Genomic DNA, 25,373 nt, shown 5'->3' with positions numbered 1-25,373 from the left:
TTGAGAGCTTCGTGAACCACTTGGCAGGCATGGCAGGAAGATCAAAATTTTTGTAACTTTCTCAATGGCTCTGCATGTAATGTTCATACATTTTGGTATGCTTTGGAATGGCTTTACTGTGTATACCTGTGCACCCAGCACTGCTTTACAATCATGTGAGGGGGTCTTCTCCTCAAACACCACCAGTGTGCAGCATCCACCTGGATGATGCGACGGCAGCCACAGTACATTGGCGCCAGTGCGCTCACCACACACCAGCTACAGGTGGAGAAGAAAGAGAGATAGAGCCAATTCTGTGGATGGGATAATTAGGAGACCATGACTGACAAGGGCCAGTGGAGAAAATTTGACCCGGACACCGGGGTTACACCCCTACTCTTTATGAAAAATGTCATGGGATTTTTAATGACCACAGAGAGTCAAGGCCTTGGTTTAACATCTCATCCAAAGAAAGGTGCTTTTAATGGTATAGTGTCCCCGTCACTATACTGAGGTGTTAGGACCCACAGGGACCACAGGGTGAGCACCCCCTGTTGGCCTCACAAACTCCTCTTCCAGCAGCAACCTATTTTTCCCAGGTCTCCCTTCCAGGTACTGACCAGCTCAATCTTGCTTAGCTTCAGTGGGAAACCAGTCTTGGGCTACAGGGTGATATGGCTGGCTGTTTTATGTTCATGTTTCCCCTTTCCTTTGTATTTTGGTATTTCCTTTGTTGTCATGGTTTCATGTAATGCCTTTTTTACAGTACATTAATATACCCATTTTCTTTGGTCTCCTTGAGTATTTTGTGTTCTTATTTGCCAGTGACTTTTGGGTAATCCCAACACATTTACACTTATGCACTTAGCAGACACTTTCATCCAAAGTCTCATATAAGGATAAGTTCACATTTTTGTTATGAAGTTCAGGCTGTTTCCGGTTTAGTTTTTTTTCCCCTTCTTTTCATTTTTGGGTTCTTTATGTCACTATCCCAGTTTCAGTACTCTGCATTTGTGTTCTTTGTCATATCATGCCTCATGAGTTGTCTTTTAAAACAGTTAATGTAATGAAGTTTGAAAGTGGAAAAATAATGAAGAACAAAGTCAAACTCTGCCATTTAATGGACACAGAAGAACTCAACACAAGTCAGTCATATGCTTGCTTGTATGTGCAGTTTCTTGTCTTCATTCTTCAACTTTAGTCTTAAAAAAAGCAAAAAATTAATAAATTAATTAATTGAAAACATTTTGTTTAAAACATTTCTTAGATTTTATGTAAAAAAGTAACTTTTTTCTGTATAATCAGAGAAAAGTTGAAGAGTTCATCTGTTGTTACCTTCCCAGCTTCACGGCTCTTGGTTCTCAGCTTGTTGACCTGGGACTCGGCGATGTCAGCGCGCTCATGAGACTCCTCCAGCTCATTCTGCACCTTCCTGTACCTGGACAGGTGAGTGTTGGCCTGTTCCTCCTGTTAGGATTACACAAGATATCCAATCCTTTCAGAGCATTGCACTCATGTCACTGAGTGTATTGAATAGATAATGTCAAAGCTACAAACTCAAGACATGTGACATTAGACTTACAGCTTCTTCAGCTTGGCGTTTGTAGGCCTTCACTTTCAGCTGTAGCTTGTCTACCAGATCCTGCAGCCGAGCCACATTCTTCTTGTCTTCCTCAGTCTTTGGGTGTAAAATTGTTCATGGTCTTGTTTAAACAATGTATACAATCATGAAAGGTGTTAGATATCTAATTTGTGTGTAGTTTTACCTGGTAGGTGAGCTCCTTCACTCTCCTTTCATATTTGCGCACTCCTTTCACAGCGTCTGCACCACGTCTCTGTTCAGCTTCAACTTCAGCCTCCAACTCATGCACCTTCAGTACATAGTTATTGTTATAACTGTGAAATCTCTGCTATGGCCAGTTCATCTAAGGGTTACTCACACTAGGCGATCTGAACCATTCCCGAGCACCCCCAAAGTTAATTTCTTTTGACTAGTGTGATCACTCTGTACCTCATTTGAAGAGGTGAGCCAGAGCATGGTTCAGTTGGGCTCTGGTGTGATACACATGTATGTAGTGTGGTTGCTAACTGCACTGGAGCATTGGACAGCTACTGTGTGTGCACTACTATCATATTTTATACAAAAAAACATATATTACTACTTGAAAAGTAGCAGTTTTTAGTTAATTTGAGTATTGAATAATATAGATCAATAACAGGTCTGGTTTTCACCTTGTTGATAAACATTATTAATACTTTGTGAGTATAGCTGCAAATTCCTCCATCAGTGTCATCTGATTCCATAATCATTGTATAATCGCACTCTGGCTCATTAGAAGACACCCGCTCCTAGTATGAGTACACGCTAAGACTGTATTTAGCCAGTGATTTACCCTGGACTCCAGTTTCTGGAGCTGCTTCTTTCCACCCTTCATGGCCAGACTCTCAGCCTCATCAAGACGGTGCTGCAGGTCTTTGACAGTCACCTCCATGTTCTTCTTCATTCTCTCCAGGTGAGAACTTGTGTCCTGCTCCTTCTTCAGCTCCTCAGCCATCATGGCAGCCTGAAATATAGGTCAATTAAAACGAGCTAACTAATATAGATATAATTAGCTTCCATGAATGTTCTCTTTGCTACCACATGCAACTAAACAAAGTCAAATAACTGTTTAAATTAGCATAGAGTAACATAATGCAAACACGCACATCAGTGATGGCCTTCTTGGCCTTCTCCTCTGCATTTCTGGCCTCCTGGACTGCATCGTCCACCTCACCTTGAACCTGGACCAGATCAGTCTCAAGCTTCTTCTTGCTGTTAATAAGACTCGTATTCTGCAGGATTTAAGCAGGTAGTTTAGTGTATATTTAACTAATTATTTATCGTGTAATCTGAATTTGCTCTTAGTATTTAATAATCTTTTTGTACTTGTGAGTGCAGCAGTCCCACACGCTCGCTGGCATCCACCAGCTCCTGCTCAGCCACTTTGCGTCCTCTCTCTGTTTGCTCCAGGCCAGCTCTCAGCTCCTCAATCTCTGCTTGCATCAGGCCATTCCTGCGCTCCACCATGGCCACCTGCTCCTTCATGTCCTCCTGTCCTCTGACAGCTTCATCAAGGTGCAGTTGGGCATCCTGTGGAAATGTTCTTTCTTTGTTAGTTGCATGTCATTCTTCAGTTAATTCATGTGTCATATTCCTATGATCAAGCACTTAAACTCCTCATTCTACAGAGAAATACCTTGAGTTGTCCTTGGACGTTCCTGAGCTGTTTCTGGGCCTCAGCAGCCTGGCGGTTGGCATGACTCAGCTGGACCTCCATCTCATTCAGATCTCCCTCCATCTTCTTTTTGACTCTCAGGGCATCATTTCTGCTCCTGACCTCAGAATCCAGAGTGCTCTGCATGGAATCAATCACTCTTTGGCTGTTCCTCTTGATCTGTTCCATCTCCTCATCCTTCTCAGCCAGCTTCCTGTCAATCTCGCTCTTCACCTGGTTCAGCTCCAGCTGCACACGGAGAATCTTGGACTCTTCATGCTCCAGGGTGCCCTGCAAGCAAAAAGGAAATAATTTACTTACTGTTTAAACTTGTAAAATCATACTATATGGCTCCGGAGTTATGGCAGGTATATTTGTGATTGTTTAAGAAGGAAATAATTACATTCATTTAAGGTTTTGAACCACTATAAATACAATGTTTTAATATTGTTCAAAGTACTGGTGTGATGTTAGTGTTGTAGCAAAGGAATGGCACCTCAGCTTCTTCTAGTGCAGTCTGGATCTCTGCTTTCTCGGACTCCACTGTCTTCTTGGCTTTCTCTAACTCATGAATGCTCTTTCCAGTCTCTCCAAGCTGCTCAGAGAGGTCAGAAATCTCCTCTGAAAGTATTTAAAAATCAATTGTACATCATTTTCTGTTTTTGTAGACATCTCTGTTTTTTAAAATCCTTGCTGTAAAAATAAAAGTGGCATTTACGTTGCAGATTCTTGTTCTCCCTCTTCAGGGTCTCGAGGTGGTCAAGAGCTTCTTCATAGGAGTTCTTCATTTTGAAAAGCTCAGTGCTGAGAGAACGAGCTTCTTTCTGAGCAGCTTCTAGTTCAGCCTGGCTTTCCTCATACTTCTGTTTCCACTCTGCTAGGACCTGGGGAAAAATGTAATCATTGTTAATTAGCCAAGTCCATGGTTCAAGGTTTAGATTTGAAGATTATCCACATCTTTCTTACCTTATCAAAGTTTCTCTGCTTCTTGTCAAGGTTGGCAGCCAATGCATTTGCCCTCTCCCCATCAATCATGAGGTCCTCTACTTCACTCTGCAGCCTCTGTTTGGTCTTTTCCAGAGAGGCACACTTGGAGTTCACTGCCTCAATAGATTCTTCAGCATCCTGGAGACGCTGTGCCAGCTTTTTCCTGAAGAAAGTAGTATAAAATGATGCAACCTTACTAATATTTGTGAAATTAAATGTAGGGTACTCAAGACTTTTTTCTTTGCTGTATTTACTTGGATTCCTCAAGCTCTTCAGTGCGTTGGATGGCATCAGTCTCATATTTGGCTCTCCACTGGGCCACCTCACTGTTGGCCTTAGACATTCCACGCTGGAGTTCAGCTTTGGCCTCCTGCTCCTCCTCGTACTGCTCTCTGAGCAAATCACAGTCATGGCGGGCAGACTGAACTGCATGGGCCAGAGCATTCTTGGCCTATAGGGCGGCACATTTTGGGATATTAAACACTTTACTATCTACACGATGGCTTGGATTTAAAAAAGAAAAACATAAAAAATAATTTGATTATCAAAACACTAATATTTGCAACTCTACCTTGACTTCTTCCTCAACATGTCTTTTGAGATCTTCAATTTGCTGAGTAAAAGCCTGTTTTCCTCTAGTTAACTGTGAAACAAGTGCTTCTTTCTCTTCCAGCTGACGGCTAAATTCACCTTAGAAACAAGTTAGATATTAGCATTAAATATAATAACAGAATATTTTAACTCAATTTTGTTTTAAGAGTTTTTAAGTGTAGCTTACTCTCTTACCATTTTCAGTCTGAAGTCTTGCTCGTTGTGCATTCATGTCATTCAACTGGCGACTATTTTCATCATTTTTGGCCTTGATTTCACTCAGCTGGTCTTCAAGGGTGCGGCACATCTTCTCTAAATTACCCTAAAGAGATTAAAGATTATATGAATATGTTTGTAAAGATGATTTTGTACTTATTAATGATCATCTAGTGACATTACCTTTGCTTTAGCCACAGCCTCCATGTTGCTTGACAAATCATCAATCTCCATCTTGTATTCACTCTTCTCCTTCTCCAGCTTCTGCTTGACCCGCTGGAGGTTGTCGATCTGTTCTCCGAGTTCAGCTACACTGTCTGCCTGCTTCTTTCGGAGAGCTGCAGCTGTAGCTTCATGCTGCAAGGTAGACTCTTCCAGATCACGACGCATCTTCTGGAATTCGGCTTCACGCTTCTTGTTCATCTCAATCTGAGCAGCAGTGGCACCACCAGCTTCCTCAAGCCTCTCGCTGATCTCTTCAAGTTCCCTAGAAAGATCGGCTCTCTGCTTCTCCACTTTGGCACGAGCAGATCGCTCTGCCTCAATTTCCTCTTCTAGCTCCTCGATACGGGCCTAAATAAAAAATGGCTTCTTTACTGATATTTGTATATGGATTTTTCCAGCTATGCATCTAACTTCACTATTTCACATCAGAAAGATTAGAGCTAGTGTTACCTGAAGTTCTTTGATCTTCTTCTGAAGCTGTGCTCCCAAAGACTGTTCATCCTCAATCTTGCTGAGAAACTGACTTATCTCAAAATCCTTCCTGTTTTGAAAGTAGTGTTTTGTAAAATGTGCCAAATACTCATTTTGTGTAGTTGTGTAAAGTTCAAAATCTGATGGCCACTCACTTTTTGATCTTCTCATCTGATTGCTGTTTTTCATTCTCCAGGTCCATTATGGACTCCTGGGCCAGTTTCAGATCACCCTCAAGCTTCCTCTTGACTCTCTCAAGGTCCATACGAAGTTTCTTCTCTTGCTCCAATGAGCCCTCAAGCTATTGTTACAGAAACTGAAACATTAACATCTGGTATAGAGCAATAAATTTGATTTCTTATTGATTCAAGGTCTTATTCCTATGCGAAACATCTTACATCGTCCACTTGCTGCTCAAGCTTTGTCTTAGCTTTAGTCAGAGTGTTGACTTTGTCTTCCTCTGCCTGAAGGTCATCAAGAGTCTGCTGGTGTGCCTCTTGGAGGGCTTTCTTCTCTTTGGTCAGCTTGGCAATGCTCTCGTCTTGAGAGGCCATCTCCTCTGTCAGGTTTTTGACCTAAATAGAAACATTAATTACTGGTTTCATTACCAAGAGCCTGAATCATAATCAGCAGTGTATACTAAGAGTTTGGTTCCAAGGAGGAAAACTACGACTGGTTAAGCAGATTTATCGCATTCTGCTGAAAAGGGAGACTGGCGTTTGTCATGGTTTGGAAAAAAGGGAGAAAACATGACTTAATGTATACAATATATATATATATATATATATATATATATATATATATATATATATATATATATATATATATATATATATATATATACTGACTTTATTCTCTGTTGCATGTTTCTCCTTCTCCACTTTTGCCAAGGTGAGCTCCAGGTCATCAATGTCTTTTTTCAGTTCAGAGCATTCATCCTCCAGTTTCCTCTTCTTGGCAGTCAGTTCAGCATTGATTTCCTCCTCATCTTCTAGTCTCTCTGTTGTCTCTTTGAGTTTGCCCTCAAGTTGGATCTTGCTTTTGATGAGCCCTTCACATCTCTCCTCAGCATCATTGAGGTTTTCAGATTCCTGTTCATTGGAATGGATATAGTTAATGACTCATGCTTAGGGATTCACGATATATTGGCTGATAAATTAGAATTTTTCTGTTATTTTTATCGGACCGGTAAGAGAATTTGATCGATATCTTAGAGCTGATAAACAATGCATTATTTCCTGCAGAGACACTCCAGATGTGCACTGTTCACCATGATGGTTTTTAATTGCTTGAAATATTATTTGAATCACTTTGAAATGGAAAATACAGTGAACTGCAGCATGTGCATGGCAAGTCTATAATATTATAATGAGATCATTAGCTACTGTAAAATAATGTAACAGAATCTTTGTTCGCCTGTATTATAGTGCATTGTTAAGGGAAGAGCACAATCACAACAGATACACACGTGAATAGCACAGTTAAGTTCGCTTGTGCATTAACAGTCTTTTGTTCAATTGTACGTTGTAGTATTGTGTTTATTTTATGCATATAAATCAGATTTTTCTCATATAGAATGCATTTGTTTAAGCTATAATCTATAGAGGTTTGATAGAGCGCTTCAATTTGCTGGTGATAATCTTTAGCTCAGTGCACGCAGCTCGAACATCAGTTTACAACATTAATAACTATGAATGAGATTTTATATATATATATATATATATATATATATATATATATATATATATATATATATGTGCAGATTATAATGAGAAAAATATTATAATAAAACGTTATGAATTCTTTCGGTTAGGTTTCCATATTTCAGTGCCAAGAGCGCATCCACAACAGAAGTTACACATTCTGATTAGAACAGAACTTAGTTCAAGTCACGTGTGCATTTGCATATTTTTGTAAATATGTTGTAATATGATATTTATGTTGTAGAAATATCTGAATATTTGATGCGTTTCCATGTGTTTAATAAGAAGGCAGCACTTCAGTTTACTGGTGTTCATTCAGCTCCTCAGCTTCAGCACACGCAGCTTGAACAGCAATGTACAATATTAATAACTATAACTGGGAATCTCATAAACACAATATTATAAAGAGAATATTACCGTAATAAAGAAAGTTGTGAATTATTTGGGTTTATTTGCCGTGTTTCAGGATGTTCAGAGTGTGTCCACAACACATCTGACTATTCGAGCTGTAGCGCAGGTGTATTGCAGTATTGGAAATAGGCTACTTCTGTTTTAAACCATGAAGGAAAGCCAGAGGATATCATACAAGCAACGTGCAAACTATGTGCAAGTCAAATTTATGCTGGTGAACGTCTTTCAACATGATAGTTAAAGTAAAAACTGTCTGCACTTTCGGCATCTGACAACGTATTAACAGTGCGTATTCTCTCAGAAACGAAGAGAGACAAATATTCTAATATATGGTATCTGTTTTAATTTATTTCTTAAATGTTTCTCTTGGGGCCCGAACAGAGTGAAAACAATGAGAAGAAACTTTTTGTTGTTGAACAGGTTGTTTTTGAAAGTTGGTGCATGAAATAAAGCTGCTCTTTTGCTTCATTGATAAAGTATTACTGAAGTGTAAAAATTTTATTCAAGCTGTAGGGCTATGACTTGTTGTAGGCTATAATAAACCTGTTTTAAAAGACATTATTAAAACATTTTCAGTGAAGAGTAGCCTATGCTTATAGCCATTTTCTTTTATCATAGCGTCACAGCGTGTCAGTTATGGGGTGATGCACTATGAAATTTTTGTGAAGCAAATTCATTCTAATATTAATTTGATAATAAAAGTAACATAATATTACTAGCCAGAAAATAACAGGTCTACATTAATTGGAAATGCCAAGTACTCTTAATAATGATAATATTTAATGATTTTGATATGTATTGATCTCTGGCTATAGTCTTTACATGATTAACGTCTTTCAACACACTCTGCTACACTACTGTCCATGGTGCATATATATATGCTATATTAATACCTTTTAATGGTGAGACTTTTTGGTAATCAAGCTCTCATAAATTCTTTGAAAGGTGGATTGATATTTATCGGCCAACATATCAGTTCTTGGCTTTCATATTTAAAGAATTATCTGTTAAGGGTATCGGTCAATAATGTTCATATTGGTGCATCCCTACTTATGTTCATAACTGTAGGTGAAATACTCACAGAAGTTACTTGCAGTAGAAGATCGTTTTTCTCCTGAACAAGTGATACCATTTTCTCCTCAAGTTCCTTCTTTTTAGCTAATGCCTTTGTTAAATCTTCTTTCATTTTATCAAAGTTCTCCTTCATTGATGCCATTTCTTTTTCACTCTCTGCAGTCTTCAGAAGAGGCTTGATCTTGAAGTACACCTTCATCCATGGCCAATGTTTTACATTCATGAATGAGCGGATGTTGTATTGGATGGAATAAATTGCCTCCCTGTGAAAATTGTAATCAGTAAATCAGCCTTTATCACACTGTGTTACTAAACAGTTGTGTTCCAAACATTATTGTAAGTTGTACCTCCTCTCCGTCATTTTGACATACTCCTTCCTCATTACATATCCTCGGGCCAAAGCCTGAGTCATGGTAACCAGACTTGATAGTTTTTCATCTCTCATCTCCTCAAGAGTACCCAACAGACCAGCTTTAAAGAACACCTACAAGAACATTTGTAATAAATTAGTGCTGTAGTGTTGAAGAAGCCAATAAGTTATTTTCAGCATTGATGTGGCCTGGGATATGGCCCTAATGATAATTAAGTTTGGCTGTTCCTGTAATTACAGTGGTTGCTGATAAACTTATATATAAGTTCAATACTATAAAATAGAATGACATTTGAGAGTATTCTGTTCTTTCTTTTTTGATGTAGCAGTTTGAGGAGGCATGACAGTGTCCGTTCAAACTCCTAGTCAAAAGCTTCAGAATTCTCTACAATATCATTGTGTTGTAGCAGAGTAAAAAATTAGAAGGAAAGAGTTGAAATAGTTTTGTCCACATGGTGTTTTTGCTGAACAGCTCACCTTGGTGTGTCCAAATTTGTATTGGTTGTGGTCAACATCAATAGAGCCCAAGAGTTTCTCTGTAGCCTTTTTGTTGTCAATGAACTGTCCTTCAGGGATGACGGCAGCGTTTAATACTTTGTATCTAGAGGACATTTAGGGGAAAGTAGTGTTCTTGTGAATATGTAATGAAGTGAAGATTAGGTAATACATCATCTCTAAGTAAGAAGTTGAAAAAAGATGTCTGTACCTCTGCTTGAAGTCACCGTAGTGGATTCTGCTGGGGAAACCCTTCGTGCAGATTCTGATGCCCTCCAGCACGCCATTACACCTGAGCTGGTGGATAACCAGGAAGTTCTCCATCAGACCTGAAATTCAAATTTCGTTAAGGTTCCAGACATTTCTATCAAAACTGTGATGTATTTGAGTCTTCAAGGTTCAAGATTACCTGGAGTCTTGGATTCATTAGGAATCAAGCAGCGCACAAAGTGAGGGTGAGTGCTCCTCAGGTTAGTCATCAGCTTACCCAAGTTCTCCTGTGGAAATGTTTGTGATTAATCGAATCTGTAATGGTGAAAAATTCACAAACTTCAAAAAGAGAGAGAATCTGTTTACCCTAAAAACTGCAGACACCGTCTGGAAGGAACCGCCCTTCTTCTTGCCTCCTTTCTTTCCAGCTGCCTCTGCTGTATATCAATGACAGGAGTTTTTTTCTGTTAATATTGTGTTGCTGTTCAGTAAGCCCTTCAATAAATTTATATTTACATCTTGTTGAATCTAACTATTCTCTTGCATAGATATACTTCATGTTTTGAAACTCCAAAATCTGTGATCACATAGTTTGTTGCTCTCTGATGACCTCATTCCTTGTTTAGTTTTTGAAAGCAGGTGGCTTGTATATAATTTAAACACAAAAGATTTGTGGAAACAGAGTTGTTTGTACCTTCTGGCGCAGCGACATACAGCAAGGCCAGCACTTTGAGTGCTGACTTTTGGTAAAGTTGGACGACAGAGTCGTTCAGTGGATCCTTGTTCTTTTCCAACCAGCCACTAATGTTGTAGTCCACAGTGCCGGCGTAGTGCACCAGAGAGAAGTGGGCCTCTGCTTTGCCTTTCCCAGGCTTGGGCTTCTGGAAAGCTGAACATTTTCCCAAATGCTGGTCATGCAGCTTGTTTTTGAAGCTTGTGTCTGTAGCCTTTGGGAACATGCACTCTTCTTCAAGGATGGAGAAGATACCCATTGGCTGTTGAAGAAATATTCACACTCAAGTACAGGCACAGTGAGAATAGTAATATTTATTTACCGAATATCCTCTTACCTTCTCAATGAGCTCAATGCAGGCAGCCAAGTCCATACCAAAGTCAATGAACGCCCAATCAATGCCTTCTTTCTTGTACTCCTCTTGCTCCAGAACAAACATGGTGTGGTTGAAGAACTGTTGCAGTTTCTCATTTGTGAAGTTAATGCAAAGCTGCTCCAAGCTGTTGAACTGATAATTCAACAGAAGCAATTATTGCAACTGACTGTTGTCTTTTATGTCTTGATTCTTTCAGAGACATTAATGACTGATACTCACATCAAAGATCTCAAATCCAGCGATGTCCAGCACACCGATGTAGTACTCTCTAGGATTCGTCGTGTTCAACATCTCATTGATACGGACGACCATCCACAAGAACATTTTCTCATAGACAGACTTGCAGAGTGCAGAGACTGCATTGTTCACCTGACAAATTCAAAGGTCATTGTAGATTATATTAGTACCCTTACTTCTCATGATGACTATGTCTGAGACATGTCTCACTATATCCACAAGTAAAATGTGTTGATGAAGTCATCACCTGTGGTACGGTCTGGCCTTTGGTCACCATCTCATTCCCGACCTTCACTCTGGGGTAACACAGAGCTTTCAGCATGTCAGCGGAGTTGATGCCCATGAGGTAGGCGATTTTATCAGCCGCTAGGGAAGCAGAGTTTTATGCATTATTGTTGCTATTTAAGTGACCATTTATATGTTAATTTGTGCTCAAATTTGATCTTACCCTCATTGCCATCAGGTTCTGCCTGCTCCTCTCTCTGCTTCTGTTTGAACTTCATGGCCCCATGATGCATCACCGCACCTGTCAGCTTGTAGATGCTGATCTTCTCATCAGCATTGAAGCCCAGAATGTCAATGGCAGTCTGTTTTTACACAGACAAAGTAAATCATTTTGTTTATTGGTGTATTTTATACCGTTTCATGCAGTATTCAGTTCAAGCTGGTGATTTTCTGATGTTTGTTTGCTTATAAATGTTGCATAAATCTAAAAATACTACTACTAATAATATTATTTCAGCTGTCCACATACATCTGTGGCAATGAACTCCTCCACATCATCGATGCTCTTGACAGTGATTTCACCCTGGCTGATCATTGGATAGTCGTAAGGGTTGGTGGTGATGAGCAGGGCCTCTGTAAAGAATTGAAGTGCAGTATGTTGCCAGTGCTCTCAAGCATAGAAATAAGTAAAAAACACAATCCTGTAGATTTCTCACCGAGCAGCTCTGGCTTGTGTCCAGTCATGAGCTGGTAGAAGATGTGGTAACTCCTTTCAGCAGACAGCTGGAATGTTACCCTTGACTTCTCTAGCAGATCTTTCCAAGAAAAAAAAAAGAGGAAAAAAGACATTGTGTTCAATTGATTAACCCACATCTTATACTCCAAATAAAATGTTTGGCTGCAAGCTGTGTTGACTTACAAGTTTCAATATCTGCTTTTGCCAGTTTACCAGTGCCCGAAAAGTGAATCCTGATAAATTTACCCTAGATTGAAAACATAGATAAAAGCTCAGCTGTTGGTGATTGAAAATTTATGATGTTATTAATGATGATTCATAGGTGCAACTTACAAAACGAGAGGAGTTGTCGTTCCTTATAGTCTTGGCGTTACCATAAGCCTCCAGCAGAGGGTTGGCTGCAATGATCTGGTCCTCCAGTGATCCCTAGACGTAATTGTAGCACAGTGGGCAGTCATGAGGTGAATCACAAACACTGTCCTCAATAACACTGTCTAGAATAGATACTCACTAACCTGCATTTTTCCAGGGCCAGAGTCTGTCTTCTTTGGACCAGCCATCGCAACAGTTGCAAAGTACTGAATGACGCGTTTTGTGTTCACAGTCTTTCCTGCACCAGATTCTCCACTGGAGATTTATATGATATCATCATTTAGTCATGAATCTTTTACTGACTTACAATTATAATTGAAAAGCTTCAGGTTGTGTCAGAAGAATAATATTTACTCACGTAATCAGGACAGACTGGTTCTCACGATCTGAAATTAAACCATGAAATATTAACAGGGTATATAAAATAGGTAGCACTCTGTATTAATTTGAAGCTATGAATCTTTTATTTATTTTTTTTCCTTTTTATTATTAGATAATAGGTTATATCCCAAAGTTAACATTTCAGTTTTTTAATCATATAAGTACATATAGAAGACAAAATAATGGTTGTTATGAAGAATTTGGAGTAAATTTAGCTTTTCTATGAACTCTGTCAAAACAGAAATGTATAGACCATGAATTATATACTAATACTTCATGCTAGTTTTTATCAAAAGTATTTTTCCATTGTCTTTTTAACTGTTATTTGTCGAGACTGCTGGAGTCCACTCACCAGTGAGCATGAACTGGTAGGCGTTGTCAGAGATGGAGAAGATGTGAGGTGGGGCTTCAATCCTCTTTTTGCCTCTGTATCCAGACACAACAACTGCGTCGTACACTGGGAGCCATTTGTATGGATTGACAGTGGCACAGAACAAACCAGAGTAGGTCTGAAATGGAGATCGTCCAGTTTTACAATGTTGCTGCCCTATTCCAGGAATAAATTATGATTAACTTACATAGATCATCCATGCTGCATAACGCTCTTTGAGGTTAAACAGCACAGAAGGCTCATTGAGGTGGGTCATCATGGCCATGTCCTCCATTTTGTCAAACTTGGGAGGATTCATTGGGAAGATTTCATCTTCTTTTACTGTGACGGTCTGTAATGAACATTGTTTAGACTTTTGTACACATATTTCTACACTATTAAAGTGACAAACTTTAACCTCTGAAGACTCGAGCACAGTCACATATAAAATAGTTTTTTTTAAAAATCTATGATACTTACTTTTCCACAGTGAGTTTTGACGGTAGCTTTGCCACCCTCTATACTAATAAGAGTACTTTTCAAGTACATCTCCGCAGCATCTGTCACGAAGAATGCTGTTTTGGCATCAAAGGGGGCGGTCTGAGCCTCGAGTCGCTCTCTTTCTGGCTTCCGGAGGTAAATGGCCGCCGGGCCGAAACACTCCATTTCACCATCTCCCATGATTGTACTTTACTGTGGAGTACAACTGACATCACCATGCTGATATACTTCATTAGATTCACTTTTGATTGTCATTGTCTAACTTTTAACTCTCATAATACATTCCAACCTGTGAAACATCCAAACATATCATATTGTCACCATCAGCTGGGAAGTTCTTTACCTTGTATTAATCTCAGATGGAAATTGCAGCTGTCAAGTTCGGGATTCTGAAAAATAACAATTACATATATATATATATATATATATATATATATATATATATATATATATATATATATATATATATATATGTAATTATTGGTAAATAGATAGATAGATAGATAGATAGATAGATAGTGACTCACCAGTTTTGATGGGCAACTGTGCTGCAATCAGAGGTTGTCATTTATATAGTATCTTTACTGAAGACTCAGCTGAACTGTTCAGCTGGATTTGGTAATGTTATTCTACATGGTTTATGATGATGCATTTCAGTCCTAGTGTAAAATAGCAACACGTTGTCCTTCTTTTGTTTCATTGGTTTGTTGGAACATGTGATATTTTAATTATTCTCATGGTTTAGATCAACTGAACAGCCTTTCTATACTTAAATTCATGATGTTGATATGTTTTAATTTTAAAGCAATAACATATTAATCATAGACATTTGGATACTACACTTATAGGATATAAAAGTTTAACAGTCCATGTTTTATGTTGTGTCTCTTCTTTTTAATGTAGGCGTTCATGCTGAGTGTATGTGTTTGTTTACAATCTTTAATTTGATGTCACTGAGGTCTTATTTCAATGTTGTATCTTATTTCAATCTTGGCAAAGAGGAGCAACTTGGTTCAGATCCAAAGAAGCAGTCAACTGTCATTACTATTTAATTTTAGAGGTGAAAGCAAGACTGGCACAATTTGATGACTAAAAGTTTTAACTTTTGAAAACTGGTAATATACGACTTCTGTTCTGGGCAACTGTCATATTAATAACTATTTATTTTTTGACATTTGTCATCTATATTATTTCCTCTTTAATTACCAAAGATGGACTGTAACAGTCGTTCCAAATGAAAAAATAAAGAAATAAATATATACATATATCTGGCAGGCTTTTCTTGGGCAATTAAACCTCAGTGATCACTGCACATACGGATCTTATTTCATGGTCATATAATGACTCTCAAAGTTATAAACAGCATGTTCATATATGGACAAATCATAAATATAGCACAGTGAGAGCTCTTGTTTGTATTATTAAGTTTAGGTTACACATCCAAGCCACAGTGAAGAATTATTTGACCTATCGAGACATTACTGTAAGATTTCTCAGTAAGTACACTGCTTTGTCAGTTTACTGTACTTCTGAAATAAATAAAAAGTTATAATGTTTAGGAGACTCTAGACTCTCTAGATTTATGTTTTAAATGTTAACATTTATTAGCTGCTGCAGTATACTATTGTGATAGATTGTTATTAACTGACTTTTTATGTTAGAGTCACTAGCCTAATTTTGCTTGATTTAAATATAAATTTAAAGACAACAGTTAATATGTGGTGTAGAACTTATTCATATTGGGGTCAAGTATTGTGAGTTACATTTCCAGATGCATTTCAATATGAATATGGTACTGTTTGTAATCACACCAAATCTGTCCTGTGCATCAAGTCAAATTCCATTCAATTAAATTAAATTCAATTCAATTCAATTCAAGTTTATTTGTATAGCGATTTTTACAAAACAAATCGTTACAAAGCAACTTTACAGAAAATTATGTTTCTACAATATTTAGTAGTAGCTAGTAGTTTGTGCACATTTGACAGGATTTTAGAAAAAATAAAATTAATAATAATAATACAAGACGTAGTCAGCTAGACGGTGAACTATCAATATTATTAATTAAGTTATTATATGATTCAGTCACACATTTAGCAATAATTGTTAGTTCTGTTTGTTGATTCAGGGTTAGCATCATCTGAGGTCCTCTGAGGGTCAGCATCATCTCTTCTCAGGTGTTCTGGATCCAGACTGGAGCTTGTGTAAATCCTAGTTACCACAGGATGTAAAACCCGTGGCGAAACATAGAAACAAAATACAGACATCATTAGCTTAATATAAAATGCTATAAAAATGCACCTTTGATCAGATGCAACTACACTCACAATTTAAAAGATACATTATTCGAATGCTTGGCGAAAGAGATGTGTTTTAAATCTAGATTTAAACAGAGAGAGTGTGTCTGAACCCCGAACATTATCAGGAAGGCTATTCCAGAGTTTGGGAGCCAAATGTGAGAAAGTTCTACCTCCTTTAGTGGACTTTGCTATCCTAGGAACTACCAAAAGTCCAGCGTTTTGTGACCTTAGGGTGCGTGATGGGTTGTAGCGTGGTAGAAGGCTAGTTAGGTACGCAGGAGCTAAACCATTTAGGGCCTTATAGGTAAGTAATGATAATTTGTATCTGATACGGAACTTTATAGGTAGCCAGTGCAGAGACTGTAAAATTGGGGTAATATGATCATATTTTCTTGACCTCGTAAGGACTCTAGCTGCTGCATTTTGGACTACCTGTAGCTTGTTTATTGACAAAGCAGGACAACCACCTAGAAGTGGATTACAATTGTCCAGTCTAGAGGTCATGAATGCATGAACTAGCTTTTCTGCATCAGAAACAGATAACATGTTTCGTAGCTTGGCAATGTTTCTAAGATGGAAGAATGCAGTTTTTTGTAACATTGGAAATATGATTTTCAAAAGACAAATTGCTGTCTAATATAACACCCAGATTTCTGACTGTAGAGGAAGTAACAGTACATCTGTCTAGTTGCAGATTGTAATCTACAAGATTCTGTGTAGTGTTTTTTGGTCCAATAATTAGTATCTCCGTAAATAAGAAAATTATTTGTCATCCAATCTTTTACATTTTTAACACACTCTGTTAGCTTAGATAATTGGGAAGTTTCATCTGGTCTCATTGAGATATATAGCTGAGTATCATCAGCATAACAGTGGAAGCTAATTCCGTATTTTCTAATAATATTACCAAGGGGCAACATGTATATTGAAAATAGAAGGGGACCTAGGACGGATCCTTGTGGCACTCCATATTTTACTGATGATAAATGAGATGACTCCCCATTTAAGTAAACAAAATGGTAGCGATCGGACAGGTAGGACCTAAACCATCTTAGAGCCTGCCCTTGAATACCTGTATAGTTTTGTAATCGATCTATGAGTATGTCATGATCTATGGTGTTGAATGCAGCACTAAGATCAAGTAAGACTAGAAATGAGATGCAGCCTTGATCTGACGCAAGGAGCAGGTCATTTGTAATTTTAACAATTGCAGTTTCTGTGCTATGGTGGGGCCTAAAACCTGACTGAAATTCTTCATACAGATTATTTTTATGCAGGAAGGTGCTCAATTGAGCAGACACAACTTTTTCTAAAATTTTAGACATAAATGGAAGATTTGAAATAGGCCTATAATTTGCCAGTACACTAGGATCTAGTTTTGGTTTCTTAATAACAGGCTTGATAACCGCCAGCTTGAATGGTTTTGGGACGTGACCTAAAGATAACGACGATTAAATGATATTGAGAAGCGGTTCTTCGGCTACAGATAACAGCTCTTTCAGTAATTTAGTGGGTACAGGATCTAATAAATATGTTGTTGGTTTAGATACAGTGATAAGTTTATTTAGCTCTTCCTGTCCTATGGTTGTAAAGCACTGCAGTTTATCTTTGGGTGCGATGGATGAAACTGAAGTGTTAGATGCTGTAGAATCTACATTCGCTATTGTATTTCTAATGTTATCTATTTTATCAGTGAAGAAATTCATAAAGTCATTACTATTTAACGTTGGTGGAATATTTGAATCAGGTGGTGCTTGGTAATTTGTTAACTTAGCCACTGTGCTAAATAAAAACCTTGGATTGTTTTGGTTATTTTCAATGAGTTTGTGTATATGCTCTGCCCTAGCAGTTTTTAGAGCCTGTCTATAGCTGGACATATTGTTTTTCCATGCAATTCTAAAAACTTCTAAGTTAGTTTTTCTCCATTTCCGTTCAACACTACGAGTTACTTTCTTGAGAGAGTGAGTATTACTGTTATACAATGGTACAGTACGTTTTTCTCTAACTTTTTTCAATTTGATCGGGGCAACAGCTTCTAATGTATTAGAGAAAATAGTGCCCATGTTGTCAGTCATTTCGTCTAATTCATGTGTATTTTTGAGAACAAATAGCAGTTGAGATAGATCAGGCAGGTTATTTGCGAATCTTTCTTTGGTGGCTGGAACAATAGTTCTGCCCAGACGGTATCTCTGAGACATATAGTTAATATCAGTTATACGCAGCATGCACAATACAAGGAAATGGTCTGTAATATCATCACTTTGAGGTATAATATCTATAGCAGTAAGATCGATTCCATGAGATATAATTAAATCTAGTGTATGATTAAAACGATGAGTGGGCCCGGTGACATTTTGCTTGACTCCAAAGGATTTTATTAGGTCAGTTAACGCCAGTCCTAATGTATCATTTGCATTATCAAAGTGAATATAAAAATCTCCCATGATTAGCGCCTTATCAACTGTAACTAGAAGGTCTGAGAGGAAATCTGCAAATTCATTTAGGAATTCTGTATACGGCCCTGGTGGTGTCACGGTTCGTGAATGCACTGTCTCCAGCTGTAGTCATGTTGATTGTTTCATGTGGCTCATTCTAACAGACTATATAACGCCCTGTCTTCGGCTCCTGTGTGTCTGATCGTTGTTTGTAGATTCCGGTGTTGATGTCGTGTTCGTGTTGTTCCTGCCTTGATTTGTCTCCGTACTGTTTTCTGTCGGATCCTGTCTTCACTCACGGAATATACTCACCACCATTGGTGTCACCACCACTGTCATCGTCATCAGCGCACTCTACTTCTCAACTCACCGTCTGTGCTGCCATCGTGGTTCCTGCGTCACTCTCCGGCCTTCCATCACCTCATCATATCAATAAACTTACTTTTACTTGCATTTGTCTCCTGTCCTCCATAGCCACCGTTACAGAACGATCAGACCAACATGGAGGCAGCGAGTATTCAACCGTCATCTCTGGAGGAGTTTGTCAGCGCCAGTGTTCGGAGGATGGACTCCCAGGAGAGGACTCTTAATGACACTGGTCGCGCGGTCCAAGCCCTGGTGACGCCGGTGTCTGAGCTCACTCAGCAGTTCCATCTTCTTCGAGCACCCACTGTGCCACCCACACCGCCCGCTCTCCCGATACCACCAGTGACCGCCTCCCAGCCGGAACCACGACTTCCTATCCCGGAAGCATACTCGGGTGAGCCCAGCTTCTGTAAAGCATTTTTAACCCGTTGTGATATGCATTTTGCTTTTCAACCCAGAACATTCGCCCATGAGAGAGCTAAAGTGGCGTTTGTCCTAACGTTACTCTCTGGGAGGGCGGCACTATGGGGGACGGCGGTGTGGGAGAACCAGGACCCATGCTGCGACTCGTTTCAGGCGCTCTCCGCCGAGATGAGGCGGGTCTTTGATCAGGCCGTCGCAGGACGGGAGGCGGCCAGGATGCTGGCGGAGTTACGCCAGCAGGAGAGATCCGTCTCAGACTTCTCGATTGAATTCAGGACCCTGGCGGCAGAGTGCCATTGGAACGAGGAGGCGCAGTGGGACATGTTCCTGCATGGGCTGGCTGACCGCGTCCACAGGGAGATCTACGCCCTGGATCTGCCCCCCTCTCTTAATGGACTCATTGAGCTAGCGTTACGGGTGGATGCCCGCCTCACTCGGATGGAGAGGAGGGGGCTGCTCAACACCCCATCCAGGGGCCCGGCGGACGGGCGATTCAGCGGCGGAGATGTGGTCAGCCCCACCTACGATCACGAGCCCATGCAGGTAGGGCGAGCTCGGCTTTCCCGGGAGGAGAAGGAGAGGCGGAGATCCCTAGGCATATGTATGTACTGCCGGGGAGCCGGACATCAAGCCCATACCTGTCCCGATAGTAACTATGAGGCTACTATCGGGTGGGATCTCTGCCGAGAAGACCTCATCATCACCATCATCTACGCTCCTTCCGGTAAGACTGCGGTGGTCAGCAAAGACACACCACTGTCAGGCACTACTGGACTCTGGGGCAGAAGGTAACTTCATGGACCGTAATCTTGCACACAAGCTCCACCTTCCCCTCAAACCACTTCCGCACCACATCACGGTACATGCCCTCACTGGACAGCAACTCCCCACTATTTCTCACAATACTGAGGACATCACACTCATCACCTCTGGCAATCACTCCGAAACCATCTCTTTTCACATCCTTGACTCTCCCCTGGCACCCATTGTTCTCGGGCACCCTTGGCTCCTTCTCCATAACCCCAAAATAGACTGGTCATCTAATTCCATTTTTTCTTGGTCTCGAAAGTGTCATGAGTCTTGTTTAGTGTCTGCTTGTCCGTCTGTGTCTGTGTCTGTGTTACAGGAGGAGGCGGTGGATTTATCTAATGTGCCCGCTGAGTACCTCCACCTGAAGGAAGTGTTCAGTAAGTCTCAAGCTGCTTCTCTTCCTCCGCATCGCCCTTACGACTGTGCCATAGAGTTATTGTCAGGTAAGTCTCCGCCTAAAGGCAAACTTTATTCACTTTCTGTCCCAGAGAGGGAGGCTATGGAGAAATATATTTCTGATTCTCCAGCTTCCAAATTCATCCGCCCTTCCTCTTCTCCTGCGGGGGCGGGGTTCTTTTTTGTGGGAAAGAAGGACGGATCACTGCGATCTTGCATTTATTACAGAGAGCTGAACAACATCACGGTAAAGAATACTTATCCCTTGCCGTTGATGTCTTCAGCCTTCGAGAGGTTGCAGGGAGTGTCTATTTTTACAAAACTGGACTTACGCAATGCGTATCATTTGGTTCGGATCAGGGAGGGGGATGAATGGAAGACCGCGTTTAACACCTCCAGAGGGCACTTTGAATATTTGGTTATGCCCTTCGGACTCTCCAACTCCCCAGGGATCTTCCAGGCACTCGTCAACGACGTGCTGCGAGATATGATTGATCAGTTCATTTATGTCTACCTGGACGACATATTGATTTTTTCTTCCTCTCTCCAGGAACATGTGCAGCACGTCCGACGAGTGCTTCAGAGGTTGCTAGAGAATGGGCTTTTTGTCAAGGCGGAGAAATGCGAGTTTCATGCAAAGTCTATTCCATTTTTGGGGTTTATCGTGTCGACTGAGGGAATACGCATGGATCCCGAGAAGGTTAAGGCTGTGGTAGAATGGCCAAGCCCAGATTCTCGTAAGGCCCTACAGAGGTTTCTGGGGTTCGCTAACTTCTACCGGCGTTTCATTCGCAATTTCAGCCAACTAGCCGCGCCTCTGACCGCCTTGACCTCCGCCAGAACTGAGTTCAAGGGGGTCAAACACATCGGAAGCTGCGTTTGCTAAACTGAAGAGCCGTTTCATTTCAGCTCCCATCCTGATTACCCCTGATCCTACACGTTAGTTCGTGGTGGAGGTCGATGCGTCAGAGGTGGGGGTAGGAGCGGTGTTATCTCAATGTTCTCCCTTAGATGACAAGGTCCACCCTTGCGCGTATTTTTCATATCGTTTATCTCCTGCAGAAAGTAATTACGATATTGGTAACAGAGAATTGTTGGCAGTCAAGATGGCATTAGAGGAATGGCGACACTGGTTAGAAGGATCGGGGGTTCCTTTTATAGTATGGACTGACCACAAGAATTTAGAGTACATTAGCACCGCCAAAAGGTTGAACTCCAGGCAGGCTCGATGGGCACTTTTTTTCGGACGTTTTGACTTTACTATTTCGTACCGCCCGGGTTCCAAAAATATCAAACCCGATTCTTTATCTCGTATTTTTGACCATTCCGAACGCCCGTCCACTCCCGAGTGTATTTTTCCTGAGACATTAGTGGTCTCCACTCTCACATGGGAGATCGAATCGAAGGTCAGAACGGCCTTAGAAGGGGTAATGCCTCCACCCGGGTGCCCACCGAACCGCTTATTTGTGCCGGAGGGATTAAGGTCCAATGTTATCCAGTGGGGACATTGCTCTAATGTGGCTTGCCATCCAGGGGTTAACCGTACTAGATTTTTAGTCAAGCAACGATTCTGGTGGCCACTTTTGGCTCGCGACATTCACAATTTTGTTTTGGCTTGCTCGGTATGTGCCACTGGTAAGGCTTCCAATCGGCCCCCGGATGGGTTACTCCAACCGCTGCCGGTACCTTCGAGACCCTGGTCCCACATCGCACTAGATTTTATTACCGTCCTCCCGCCCTCCCAGGGCAACACGGTTGTTTTAACCGTGGTGGACCGGTTCTCGAAGGCCGCCCATTTTATTCCCTTGGCCAAGTTGCCCTCAGCCAAAGAGACAGCTTTGACCGTCATAGACCACGTCTTTCGTTTACATGGCCTCCCGATAGATGTGGTTTCTGACAGGGGACCCCAATTTGTGTCTAAATTTTGGCAATATTTCTGTAAATTACTGGGAGCGACTGTAAGTCTGTCCTCAGGGTTTCACCCCCAGAGCAATGGCCAAACCGAGAGAGCCAACCAAGATTTGGAAAGGGTGTTGCGATGTTTGGTCTCCAAGAATCCTTCCTCCTGGAGCCAACAATTGTCTATGGTGGAGTACGCCCACAATACCTTACCAGTATCAGCTACGGGCCTATCTCCTTTTGAGTGTAGTGTAGGGTACCAGCCACCTATCTTTCCCAGTATGGAATCCGAGGTTGCGGTCCCCTCCGTTCACGCCTTCGTCCAGAGGTGCCACCGCACTTGGACCAGAGCCCGCGAGACTCTACTCCACGTGGAGGCGCGCACCAAGGCCAAAGCCGACCACCACCGATCTAGGCCTCCCGTATACGTCGTGGGTCAAAAGGTGTGGCTTTCTACTAAGAACATTCCCCTCCGTTCCGTATCTAATAAATTGGCTCCCAAATTTATCGGCCCGTTTACTGTCACCAAGATCATTAGTCCGGTGACAGTCCGCCTCAAACTCCCTCCTAAGTACAGGAGAATTCACCCCGCCTTTCATGTATCCAAAATCAAGCCCGTATTTCATTCTCCCATTAATCCGCCTACCCCGGTTCCTCCCCCGCCGCGTCTCGTAGATGGGGAAACCACTTATTTGGTTAATCGTATTCTGGACTCTAGAAGGAGGGGACGCGGATTTCAGTACTTGGTGGACTGGGAGGGTTACGGTCCGGAGGAGAGAAGTTGGGTACCTGCTAGGGACATCCTGGATCATTCCCTTATCGATGATTACAATCGACAGGTAAGAGATTCTGGGGACGCCAGGAGGCGTCCTTAGGAGGAGGGGTACTGTCACAATTCGTGAATGCACCGTCTCCAGCTGTAGTCATGTTGATTGTTTCATGTGGGTGTTGCCACTGATCGCTTGATCAGCGGCAGGTGCAGCTCATTCTAACAGACTATATAACGCCCTGTCTTTCGTCTCCTGTTTGTCTGATCGTTGTTTGTAGATTCCGGTGTTGATGTCGTGTTCGTGTTGTTCCTGCCTTGATTTGTCTCCGTACTGGTTTCTGTCGGATCCTGTCTTCACTCACGGAATATACTCACCACCATTGGAGTCATCACCACTGTCATCATCATCAGCGCACTCTACTTCTCAACTCACCCGTCTGTGCTGCCATCGTGGTTCCTGCGTCACATTTCTTTTGCATGTCTGACAGTGTAACATTTAGCAGAAGTATTTCAAAAGAGTTAAACCTGTATCCTGTTTTCTGGGTAACATTGAGAATATCACTATATATTGTTGCAACACCCCCGCCACGACCAGTCTGACGGGAATCATGCTTATAATGTTAGTTTGGTGGAGTAGACTCATTTAGACCAAAATAATCATTTGGTTTTAGCCAGGTTTCAGTCAAGCAGAGTAAATCAAAACTATTATCTGTGATCATTTCATTTACAATAACTGCTTTTGCTGTGAGTGATCTAATATTTATGAGCCCAAACTTTAAAAATTGTTATGGTCATTTACTTTACATTTTTCTGGTTTAATTACGATAAGATTTTTTCTAGATGCTACATTATATTTATATTTTGACCTCACTATTCGGGGAACAGACACAGTCTTAATAGTTTTTAGAGCGCAAGTACTTTTAGCATTTAAGCGGGTGGAACAAAACTCATCATAATGGTTATTTGAGAATTGTCTTACTAGTCACATGGAGCGAAGTGTCCTGGAGATGTTGTCAGAGAGCAGCTCCGCTCCGATTCTGCTGGGGTGCAGGCCATCAGCGCGAAACAGTCTAGGACGCTCCCAGAAAAGATTCCAGTTATTAACAAATAGTAGTTTCTGTTCTTTACACCATGACAACAACCATTCATTTAAAGCAAAAAGTCTACTGAACCTTTCGTGTCCTCGTCGATACGTGGGCAGTGGTCCTGACACGACGATCGTCGCCGCGGGCTTCGTGCTGCGAACCGTCTCGATCAGGCTCCTGAAGTCTCTCTTCAGCGTCTCCGTCTGCCGCAACGTGGTGCCGTTAACCCCGGCGTGAAGCACGACCGCTCTGGGGCTCTCGTCGTCCTTCAGGATCGCGGGTATCTGCGCAGAAACATCGAGAAAACGAGCACCAGGCAAACAATGAGTGTGCACTTTACCTTTGGCTAACATAGCACTTACGTGTCGGACGATGGAGTCTCCGATGATCACAGCGTCACGTCGTGTCTCACGGAGGGTAGCGAAGCGGTTCCGGGTGAAGATCTCGAAGGCAGGAGGGGGAGAAGTCTTCGCCCGGGACCCGGCTCGCATCCTCCGCTGTGGATGCACCCAGGGTCCGTGGTGTCCCGGCATCGCAGTGAAGGACATCTGGGAAGATCGCGTCCTGGGTGCACCGGAAACACACAGAGTAGACGTGGTGGGACTGTTAACAGCATGCTGTATACTTACCCCGGACTTGTGAGCGTCAGCCCGGGATGATTCCAGCGCGGCTCTCCACTCTCTCAGCTTGGCCTGCCTCTGTTCCAGGTCGCGAATCTGCTTCCCCACGGCCTCGAACTCGAGCTGCACAGAGTGGAGACATTCATCCGCCATTAAAGCAAGTAACAGTGAGTACAGCAGTGGTAATGTGTGTGAATAGAGTATTAGCCATGTAAGCACAGTTAGCAGCAACCACGCTTGATAATAAAGCGAGAATAAAAGCTATTAGCGGACCCGGGAGATCAAATAAAACTAGTGATAGCGAGGCGCTCTGATTGTTTTTGTTGTAGAATACAATAGAGGATATATTCACA

General features: G+C 41.3%; 1 protein-coding gene across 1 annotated transcript; it reads right to left on the bottom strand.

Annotated features, from left to right (window-relative positions):
- Positions 1-1,163: 1,163 nt before the first annotated feature.
- On the bottom strand, positions 1,164-14,311 carry LOC113091545 (myosin heavy chain, fast skeletal muscle-like). Its single transcript, XM_026257124.1, has 40 exons — positions 14,261-14,311; positions 13,897-14,109; positions 13,625-13,768; positions 13,399-13,555; positions 13,024-13,051; positions 12,809-12,920; positions 12,627-12,719; positions 12,477-12,540; positions 12,274-12,372; positions 12,087-12,190; positions 11,781-11,919; positions 11,580-11,698; positions 11,315-11,464; positions 11,057-11,227; positions 10,681-10,981; positions 10,353-10,423; positions 10,186-10,273; positions 9,988-10,105; positions 9,759-9,882; positions 9,259-9,395; positions 8,919-9,174; positions 6,572-6,814; positions 6,122-6,298; positions 5,879-6,024; positions 5,703-5,793; positions 5,211-5,600; positions 5,007-5,133; positions 4,792-4,910; positions 4,475-4,671; positions 4,200-4,383; positions 3,952-4,117; positions 3,730-3,854; positions 3,216-3,524; positions 2,906-3,109; positions 2,686-2,811; positions 2,373-2,543; positions 1,746-1,850; positions 1,562-1,657; positions 1,315-1,446; positions 1,164-1,181 (listed from the first exon to the last, which is right to left on the bottom strand). Exons 2-40 carry the CDS (start codon positions 14,095-14,097, stop codon positions 1,164-1,166), a joined length of 5,802 nt encoding a protein of 1,933 aa, XP_026112909.1. The 5' UTR covers positions 14,098-14,109; positions 14,261-14,311.
- Between the last annotated feature and the right edge of the window lie 11,062 nt (positions 14,312-25,373).

This window comes from Carassius auratus, unplaced genomic scaffold, assembly GCF_003368295.1.
Source record: "Carassius auratus strain Wakin unplaced genomic scaffold, ASM336829v1 scaf_tig00214211, whole genome shotgun sequence".
Lineage (NCBI taxonomy): Eukaryota > Metazoa > Chordata > Actinopteri > Cypriniformes > Cyprinidae > Carassius > Carassius auratus.
The sequence above is the reverse complement of the archived record's forward strand: the minus strand, read 5'-3'. Positions and strand labels throughout refer to the sequence as shown.